Source organism: Nicotiana attenuata, chromosome 1, assembly GCF_001879085.1.
Source record: "Nicotiana attenuata strain UT chromosome 1, NIATTr2, whole genome shotgun sequence".
Lineage (NCBI taxonomy): Eukaryota > Viridiplantae > Streptophyta > Magnoliopsida > Solanales > Solanaceae > Nicotiana > Nicotiana attenuata.
In genome coordinates, this window is record NC_031989.1 from 106,518,292 (window position 1) to 106,528,893 (window position 10,602).

Sequence of the window (10,602 nt, forward strand, 5' to 3'; positions counted from 1 at the left end):
TTCAGGGTATAATCAGATTAAAATGGATCCAGGAGATGAAGAATAAACTTCCTTCATAACAGACATGGGGACTTACTGTTATAAAGTAATGCTCTTTGGTCTAAAGAATGTAGGAGCAACGTATCAGAGGTTAGTTACCAAAATGTTTCAAGAGCATTTGGGAAAAACTATGGAGGTATATATAGACGATATGCTTGTTAAAACTCAGCATTCAGGAGATCATATATCGCATCTATCTGAAACCTTTAAAATTTTGCGAAAATATAACATGAAGTTAAATCTTGAAAAATGTGCATTTGGTGTGGCATCAGGTAAATTTTTAGGTTTTCTTGTTTCTAACCGTGGTATTGAGGTGAATCCTGCATAGATTAAGGCCATTGAGGCAATCCCTGAAATACTTACAAGCAAAAAAGAAGTTCAAAGATTAACAGGAATGATTGCAGCCTTGGGAAGATTCATTTCTAAATCATCAGAGAAATGTATTCAATTCTTCTCAGCTCTTAAGAAGTAGGATCGTTTTGAATGGAACGAAGAGTGTCAGCAAGCACTCAAGAATTTGAAAGTGTACTTATCAAATCCACCATTACTAGCAAAACCAAAGGCTGGGGAAAGACTGCTCATTTACCTTGCTGTTTCGGAAGTAGTGGTAAGTGCGGTTTTGGTTCGAGAAGAACAAGGTAAACAATCCCCTATCTATTATGTTAGTAAATCTTTGCTAGATGCAGAAATGTGGTATCCTCAATTGGAAAAGCTTGCACTTCCATTAATCATGGCATCTAGGAAGTTAAGGCCTTACTTTCAGTGTCATCCTATTGCTGTAGTAACCGCCTATCCTTTACATAATATATTGCATAAGCATGAATTATCAGGTAGGTTGGCTAAGTGGGCAATAGAATTAAGTGAATACGAAATCACGTACCAACCTAGAACTGCTATAAAATCACAAGTGTTAGCTGATTTCGTGGCTGATTTTAGCCACGGCATGAAATTAGAAGTACAAAAAGAATTACAGGTTTTCAATGGAGCTAATCCAGGAACTTGGACTTTATTCGTTGATGGTTCATCTAATGTAAAAGGAGCAGGTTTAGGGATTGTTTTGGTACCACCTACGGGTGAAACCATTCGACAAGCTATCAAATGTCATTCAATAACTAACAATGAAGCAGAGTATGAGGCTGTGATTGCAGGTTTAGAACTGGCACGAGAACTTGGCATAAATCAGATTATAATCAAGAGCGATTCGCAACTCGTGGTTAATCAAATGCTGGGGACTTATACAGCCAGGGAAGCACGGATGCAGTAATATTTAGAAAAGGTGCGGGAGCTAATAAGGCAATTTCAAACTTGGAAAGTTGCACAAATACCAAGGGATGAAAATCTTGAAGAAGATGCTTTAGCTAATCTCACATCTGCGGCTGACGTGGCAAGCAATGCAAATACCTCAGTTATTCATTTATTTCATTCAGTTCTCGACCCTGAAAAGAATGAGGTAAATTTTAATAATTTAACTTGGGATTGGAGGAACGAGATTGTAGCTTTTTTGCAGCATGGAACCGTCCCTGATGACAAGAAAAAAGCCAATGCACTTCGCAAAAAGGCTGCTCGCTATTGTTTAAATCAAGGCAACTTATATCGTAAAATGTTTGGTGGCCCCTTAGCTAGGTGCCTCGGTCCTTCTCAAACAGAATACGTAATGAGGGAAATACATGAGAGGCATTGTGGAAATCACGCTGGAGGAAGATCATTGGTAAGAACCTTAATCAGGGCAGGTTACTATTGGCCAAAAATGGAAGAAGAAGCGGAAAGTTTCGTGGCCAAATGTGATAAATGTCAAAGGTACGGTAACAACATGCATAGACCTGCAGAGTTATTACATCCGGTCACCGCACCATGGCCATTCATGAAGTGGGGAATGGATATCGTGGGTCCCTTACCACAAGCAAAAGGACAGGTAAAATTTTTGCTCGTACTTACTGGTTATTTTACTAAATGGGTAGAGGCAGGAGCCTTCAAACAGGTACGAGAAAAGGAAGTCCAGGACTTTATTTGGCGAAATATCATATGCCGATTTGGTGTACCAAAAGAAATCGTATGTGACAATGGCCCTCAACTTATCGGAGCTCAAGTCACAGAGTTTTTTTAGAGTTGGCAAATTAAAAGGATTACATCTATACCATATCACCCAGTGGGTAATGGGCAAGCGGAATCAACAAACAAAGTCATAATCAACAATTTAAAGAAACGATTAGAGGAGTTTAAGGGTAATTGGCCTGAAGTGTTACCCGGAGTTTTATGGGCATATCGCACAACAACAAAAACGAGCACAGGTGAAGCACCCTACTCTTTGGTCTACGGAGCTGAGGCATTGATCCCGGTTGAAATAGGAGAACCAAGCACAAGATTCTCACATGCAACACAAGAGTCTAATGATGAAGAGATGCGGGTCAATTTGGATCTACTGGAAGGCAGGAGAGAAGCTGCGTTAATAAGAATGGCAGCACAAAAACAAGTGATCGAATGATATTACAACAGGAAAGCACGCCTGAGATTCTTCAAAATTGGGGACTTCGTGCTTAAAAAGGTTTTTACAAAGGCAGCCAATGTGGGTAAACTAAGTCCAACCTGGGAAGGACCCTAAAGAGTTCGTGATATTGCAGGAAAAGGAGCATATGAATTAGAAACAATGGATGGGAAGGTGCTTCCTTCACATTGGAATGCTGTTCATTTGAAGAGATACTACTTCTAAGGAAAAACCCACGGTCAGGTATCACCATGTTAAATTTTATTTTTTGAATTATTGAAATTTTACTAACGATTTAGATGATAGGCAAAACGCTAACCCATACTCAATGATGAATCACGGCTTGTAAGGCAAAATGGAATAAACTAAAATTGCTGGCCCATGGTTACAATTATTCTGATAGAACTTTAAACGGGTTAAGCAATCTTCATCTATAATCGTACCTCCGAGTCCCGTATGTATTTCCTTTTCAGGAAAAGGACCAAATGGGAGAAACTATCAAGTGCTCGAGGCTTCAAACTTCAACACTCAAACACTTGGGGGACTACATAATATACACAAGTATATATAAAGAGGGCAGAGAAGATTGAAGAAAAATCAAGCCTGGAAAAAAAGTCAAGTGCTGAGTAATAAAAGTCACATGATGTCGTGAGCCAAGGCTAAAGAAAATCTTACTGTAGTTAGGGTAAAAGCTATGTACTAAAGCAGGTTGTAAAGAAAAACCTTGCATTTATTGTTCTAAAACAGGTTATAAAGAAAAACCTCGTGTTTATTATTTTTTCTTAAAAATCTGTTACAAGGAAAAACAGTTACGAGAAAGTTATAGATGTAATTCAAATACATGTAAGATGTTATTCAAAACTTGTCAATGTTATTCCAAAGAAACATGTATGTTCCTATTTCTTTTATCGTATGTTAACACCATTATGAAGTTGAGACGTCTTCTTATTTAAGTGTAAAAATATAAAAGGGCCCTCTTTTATGAAACTCATGTTATTTAGTCATGAGATTAAAAGAAGCATTTCCAAAAAACAAAAATGCAGACTATTCTTTAAGTCCTTGAAAATAAAAGGCAAGAATAGAACAGATGAAAGTTTAATAAACACTTCTTAATATTTAAAACTAAAGACTAAGTATGAACTTAGTCGTCAAGCTGTTTATACAAAAAGCCCCTTGACAAGACTTGGGGACTTGTACTTCTAAAATCAACCCTCAAGTGATAACCAAGGGTTTGATTACAAACAAAAACTTTCAAAAGAATCCAAGAACTTTAAACAAAGTTTTCCAAACAGGTACCTGCAAAAAGGAAATTTAAAGCAAATGTAAATCTTTTCACTAAGAAGAAAGAACTGAGGAAGGATCATCAACAGGCTCAACTGGAACAGCATCGTCGATAGAAGCGGGTTGATCTTCAATCGCAGCAATTGGTTCATCAACAGACGAAGTCTCAGCCTGGCTTGCAACAAGAGGCACGGTTGGGCTTCAAGAAGGTACGGCACCCGAGGCAATTTCAGCGTTCATGGGAACTTCAGCTTCGGGAACTTCAATCGCGGGTGAAGGGAAGTCCAGTGGTTGTTGAGCTTTTTCAATGGTCTCCATAACTTTAGCTAACTCTGACTCCGGATTGAAGTTTTCTTGGCTAGCTTCGACTAAAGCATCACGCCGAGAGTTCAGAAAAGCCCAGCTTACATCAACGGCAGCCTTATCTTCAAGAAGCTCATAATCTCTTTCCCAAGTAACAATTTCATTCTTGAGTTCTTCATTTTCATCCAAGGCTAAGTTGTAAGAGGTTTGGAGAGAGGCATGAGATTTTTCTAAGGCATGCACCTTGCCCCGCAGAAGTTCGCAGATCTTCTTGTGTCTGAGTCAAATTCTGTATCAAATCTCCAGCATAAACTTCTTTTTGACTTAAAAGAGCTTTCAACTCTCTAATCTCCTCACTTGCCTTAGATAATTGCTCTGAGAAAGAAGACTCGAGACGCTCTCTTTCTTTCTCTGCCTGACTTGAAGAAGCCTTGGGAACCGCAAGCTCTGAGGATAATGCTCTTATCTGTTGTTCCAGGTTATTCTTGTTCTCTTGTAAATCTTCTATAGTAATTTGTGCACTATCAAATTATTCCTTCCAATTAGCTGCTTCCAATTGAAAGTCACGAGCTACCCTCTCTGAATCAAGAACAGCCTTTTCAGAGTCACGTGCCACCTTCTCTAATAGAGAAACTCTGCTCATCAGCTCTGTACCAATGAGATTGGCCTGAAAATGATAAGGGAGGAAAATAAGAATTCTAGAGAAAAATTTTGCAAAGTAAAGAAAGAAGGAAAATACCTTCAANAGCCTCCAAAACCACCTTCACCCAAGAGAACTGTCAATGTTATAAGTGGGGGTGAAGAGATCAATGATGTATCATATAAAAAGGTTTCAAAAGTAACAATTACCCACGGGAAGAGGCCTCGACATGTCTTGGAGGGAGAAAATATTACGTTCGCTGATGCAGATGCTGAGGGTCTATTAACTCCACATAACGACGCACTAGTAATATCTTTACTGGTACATGACACTAACGTGAAACGAGTTTTGATTGATCCAGGTAGTTCTGTGAACATTATTTTGATACGAGTATTGCGTGAGATGCAAGCTGAAGAAAAAGTAATACCAAAGGCACATACTCTATCTGGGTTTGATAATTCCAGCGTCGTTACAAAAGGAGAGGTAACGCTCACCACATTTGCTGAAGGAGTCATCAAAGACACAAAGTTCCAGGTAGTAGACATGGAAATGGCTTACAATATGATTCTTGGGAGACCATGGATCCATGAGATGGACGTTATTCCTTCAACTTTGCATCAAGTCATTAAATTTCCAACGCCATGGGGAATCTGTCAAATCAGGGGAGATCAACAGGTATCTAGGAACATCAACTCCGTGACAGACTCAAGCACGAAGGGTGAAGAAAAATAGCAATTACAGAATTCAGTTGAGGATAACATAGCATCAACCTCAACTGAACGAGGACAAACAAATGTAGATTCAAGGCCCGATTCCATTCAAGAACCAGAGGAAAATGAAAACATCAAAACGACGATAGAAGAGCTGGAGGCTGTGGTTTTGTTTATACACTGGCCAGAAAGAAAAATGTATATAGGAGCTAATCTTAGCCCGGAGGTGAAGCGTAAGTTAATTTAATTTCTAAAAGCTAACGCAGACTGTTTTGCTTGGTCCCACACTGACATGACAGGTATACCACCGGAGGTGATGACTCATAAACTAAATGAAGATAATTCATATCCTCCAGTCAAGCAAAAGAAAAGAAAGCAAGGAACTTTCAAGAATCAGGTGATTCAAGAAGAAGTCCAAAAATTGCTAAAAATTGGTTCAATTCGTGAGGTAAAATATCCTAACTGGTTAGCTAACACTGTTGTGGTTCCTAAGAAGAACGGTAAGTGGCGAGTCTGTNCTATAGTAATTTGAGCACTATCAAATTGTTCCTTCCAATTAGCTGCTTCCAACTGAAAGTCACGAGCTTCCCTCTCTGAATCAAGAACAGCCTTTTCAGAGTCACGTGCCACCTTCTCTAATAGAGAAACTCTGCTCATCAGCTCTGTACCAATGAGATTGGCCTGAAAATGATAAGGGAGGAAAATAAGAATTCTAGAGAAAAATTTTGCAAAGTAAAGAAAGAAGGAAAATACCTTCAAGGTAGCATGAACTGTGTCATTCATCAAAGCCAGACAGCTATGGCTATTCATTTTTTCTTTCTTAATTGGGCCAATTAGGGGCTCAAGCCAAATATCTGCCTGACCAGATTTCTTCAAAAGGCTGTTGTTAGCGGGAACTTCGATAGTCACGCTCCTCATAGAAATGCTTCTACTTGAAGAACCCACTTCTGTATGATGGGTAGTAGAAGGAGGAACTGCCAAAGGAGGAGTGGTAGAAGAAGTAAAAACAGCAGAGAGAGGTACAGAAGCAGATGGAGTAGGTAAGGAAGGGATCAAAGGCACGATAGGAGAAGGAAAAGAAGGAATTGAAGATATGGGAGTTGAAGACAAGGGAGGTTCGTCTAAAACAGGCCCTAACTCACCACTCTCGAAACCACTAACGAAAAGCTGGTTAATAGAGTCACGAGTGTCACAAGGGGTAACAACGTCATCATCAGAGACGAGATGAACAGGCTCGGTAGGAGAAATATGATGAGAAACTTTAGCTTCGTCAGAGACGATACGTCTCCTAACTCTTGGCCTTGTCATCAAGGAACCATCCTCATCTTCTTCCTCGGAGTCATCTTCTTCAATGGTTTTTCTTTTCAAGAGTATATCCTGAGCCCTCTCTAAAGAAATTTGAGTTCCTGAAGAGGAACGAGAGGCCGCAACTGCTTCAGCAGTAACACCTCGAATAGCAAATCCCGACAAAGAGAAGGATGAAAGTTAAAGCAATAAAGGGAAAAAATTTACATATGAGAAAGACAAAAACTCATACTGTGAGTCTTTACTTTCCAACCGTGACGATTGGAAATAAATTTCCAAGACCTAGCCTCCATAGGCGCGATCTTAAATAGTTTATCTACCCAACCACGAAAATTGGGAACGTTCTCCACAACTCCCATGGTTGCTAAAAAAAATAAAGTTAAAGGAATTGATAAACTTGAAAGAAAAAGGTACGAGAGGGATGGGAGACTTACGTGCAAAGTTCCACTTCTCAGGGAAGGGAACGTTTTGTTCACCCACTAAACCAACTGTGGGGGCAGCAACAAATCGGGCATACCAGCCACGATCCTTATCATCTTCTGGGCTCACCAAAACCTTCTTACTCCTAGCCACTAAGGTAAAGACGCCATTACGAAAAAGTCTAGGGGAGTATAGATGAATTAGGTGAGGGAAGGTGAAATTAACATCTGCCAAATTGGCCAGATGTCTTAAACAAGCAACAACCCTCCATACCAGCGGGCCAATATGTGCTAAACAAACTTTGAAGAAGCGACATAAATCGAGAATCACTGGATCAATAGCTGGTTTAAAACCAAGAGTAAAAGGGTATGTGTAAACAAAAGAAAGTCCAGTCATATAGGAGGTAATTCTTTGATTTGGATTGGGGATTACAATGGGAAAATCGTTACTCCAGTGACAATCTTTGCGGACTATGGGAGCTAAAATCTCTGTAATCAAAGTGGGGTAAGCATCGGCACGATCTAGACCAGAAACTTGGGTTTGAAGTGATTGTCTATCATGGTGAAAAGATAAACCGTTAGGGACTATCTCTTCTACCAAGGGCTCCTGTAATGGTTCAGAGGCCTCCTTGCTCTTAGAAGATGATTTTTGGGTAAAAGAACCTCTAGTTCTAGAGGAAGAACCAGGGCTAGGAGAAGGCATGGCAAAACCACCACCACGAGAGGATCCTAAGCTACAAAGTCTCCCATCCCTTCTATGTCTAACAAGGGCATTGGGAAAATTGTCTAAAATAGGAACTCTCCTAGGGTTAGGGTTCGAAGAAGACATGATGAGGAAGAAGATGAAGTAAATAGAGATTTGCACAGTTCAAATGTTCGAGAAAAAAGTTTTATGTGGTAAAGGTGAAAGGTAAAATTGTATTTATACTGATGGGTAACCGTTAAAAGTAAAAATGCAATAATGGAAGGGTCACAATAATGGTAACTGGTACTTCATGAACAGTGGAGCCGAAAAGAAAGCCTGAGAAAGTGTTGCAAAACTGTGGAACCAATAAGAAGATGACACGTGTCTAATGCATTAAATGGAAGTGATAATTGAAGCGTCAACTCTGTCAGAGCATTAATGCTGACAAACATTCTCCTTTAATGAATTCCACTTCCCAAATATTCAAACTGATGAATAAATGGAAAGTGGGGGGACTATCTGTATTGGGGAAAATTGTATTTATATGTATATAGTGACGTGTCATGACACGTAGACTGGTCAAACAGTCAAAGAATTAAGGTTGGTTAACAGATACGAGCAACAATAGATACGAGCAACAACAGATACGAACAAGTTAAATGGAGGAGGCGCGAGCAGTCATACAAGTAATTCAACACTCGTAATTCAACTCTCGTACCTATTCAAGACATTTAAAGGTCAAAGATCGTGAAGAGTCAAAGGAATGAATCTGACAGCAAAAAAGAGCCCAGATACAACATTTAATGAGTATTAAATACTGGAAACGTTATAGAATATGTACTTAATGTATATGATTGCATAACGTAACATTTAAAGTCATTAGTTGCCCATAAAGCCTTATTATAACAAAGGTAAGGCTCGTATCCCCAAAATAGCTATAAAAAGGGAAGGAACAAACAATTGTAGAGACAAGAAAACACTATTGAAATATACTTTGATTTACTTGCTTTCTGATCATATTATTCTCAAATTTGTTTCTCTACATACTTTTCTGATTATCAGTAACCCGTATTCTTCTAAATTCTAGCTTTGACTAAAAAATCTATTTTTTGGTTAAACAATGTGCTATGTGACTTAATAGGTCCAAGATATGGTTGTGCATTTCTCAACCCTTTAACAGCCCTATAACAGAAACAACTATGATGTTTCCACATCCTCTATTCTATTTATTTTTAGGCTTATTGTCCTCAATTCGTGAGACCTAGCTGTAAAAGGAACCCCTGTTTATTATTAAAATGACAAGATAAGTCAGCATGTAATACATGACTACGATCAAAATTCATGACAATAAATAGTAACTTATTCGGAAAGCCTAATAGGAGTGATTGCCATTTCTGAATTTGTCCTTTAATTGTTTGCCAAAGGATACCTGTTTTTTCTGTTGGCAGTGAGAGGTTAATGCCTTCATGGCACCATTTGCCGCCCTCCTCTATGCAAAAAGCTTAAATCATGTATAACACAAGTTTAACATAACAGTGCTTGGGTGAGTGAAAATTGTACAAAATGCAAAGTAGTCTCGTGTAATTGCATGCGGAGCCTCAGTTTAATCCATTAGTGACGTAGCCTGAAAATTTGGCGTTTTGCTCTTTAATTATTCTTTTTGACTCCTTTAACAATTATAGTATCGTAATCTAAAATTTGAACCCTTTGCTGGCGAGGTAACTACTATTTCATTTCCTTCACTGTTTCTCACAAAATATATTTCACTGATATTGAAGCATCTACCTCATTAAGTATCATGCATAGTGGTTTATATTCCTGCCATCTCATTCCTCTGTATTCTATAGAGATCCCTCCACTCTTTTTAACTCTCAACTTAAACCCCTAAAATCCAAGTTGAGATTAAAGCTAATAGGAGTTCTAAGAAAAAAATAAATGGAAACAGAAAGCCAAACCCAATCAAGCACTTGGGATGGCTATGTTGATTGGAAAAATAGGCCTGCTCTCATTAAGAAACATGGTGGTTTACTTCCTGCCTCCTTTGTCTTAGTTGTGGAGGTGCTGGAGAATTTGGCATATCTGGCAAATGCAAGCAATTTGGTGCTCTACTTGTCCGAATATATGCATTTTTCACCGTCAAAATCAGCAAATTATGTGACCAATTTTATGGGCACAGCATTTCTACTGGCACTACTTGGTGGATTCTTATCTGATGCTTTCTGCACAACTTATTGCATCTATTTGATCAGTGCAGTCATTGAATTTCTGACGTTGACATGCATAGGAAGAAGATAACATATCTTGCACCATGTGCTGGGGAACTTCTGAGCAAATATCTAATCGTGGGAACCTTAACATGGATTGAATACTTAATGTCATCCTAGCTCTTCCAGAAAGAAATATTACTTTTGGCCACCTACTCATGGAATTAACCCTCATACACCGGGTGACACGTGTGTAGTCTACTAATGCCCATGTGCTATGGGACTCGAATGTGAGATTGGTTTATTAGTAGACATATAACATTGCTAAAACGGACAACCACGCCAAATTGGTAGCGGCCACTAAAAGCATAACCGGAGAAGGGAACGTGGTCACTCCTCTCTACTCGTCGACTGATCAAACTGAGGTAACGAATGCTTTTATTTTGTTTTAACTAACTTTTTCTCCAAGTGGAATAAAAGTAGGGGCAGTCACCCGAGAAGCGCGTCGTATTCTCCAATACAAGCAAAATTAAG

At 39.0% G+C, this 10,602-nt stretch overlaps 1 protein-coding gene across 1 annotated transcript; it reads left to right on the top strand.

Annotated features, from left to right (window-relative positions):
- LOC109239393 (protein NRT1/ PTR FAMILY 4.6-like) lies at positions 9,800-10,159 on the top strand. Its single transcript, XM_019405950.1, has one exon. It carries the CDS (start codon positions 9,800-9,802, stop codon positions 10,157-10,159), a length of 360 nt encoding a protein of 119 aa, XP_019261495.1.

Excerpts from the sequence above, each read along its gene's own strand:
- LOC109239393 (XM_019405950.1), top strand. The coding sequence starts at position 9,800 with ATGGAAACAGAAAGCCAAACCCAATCAAGCACTTGGGATGGCTATGTT.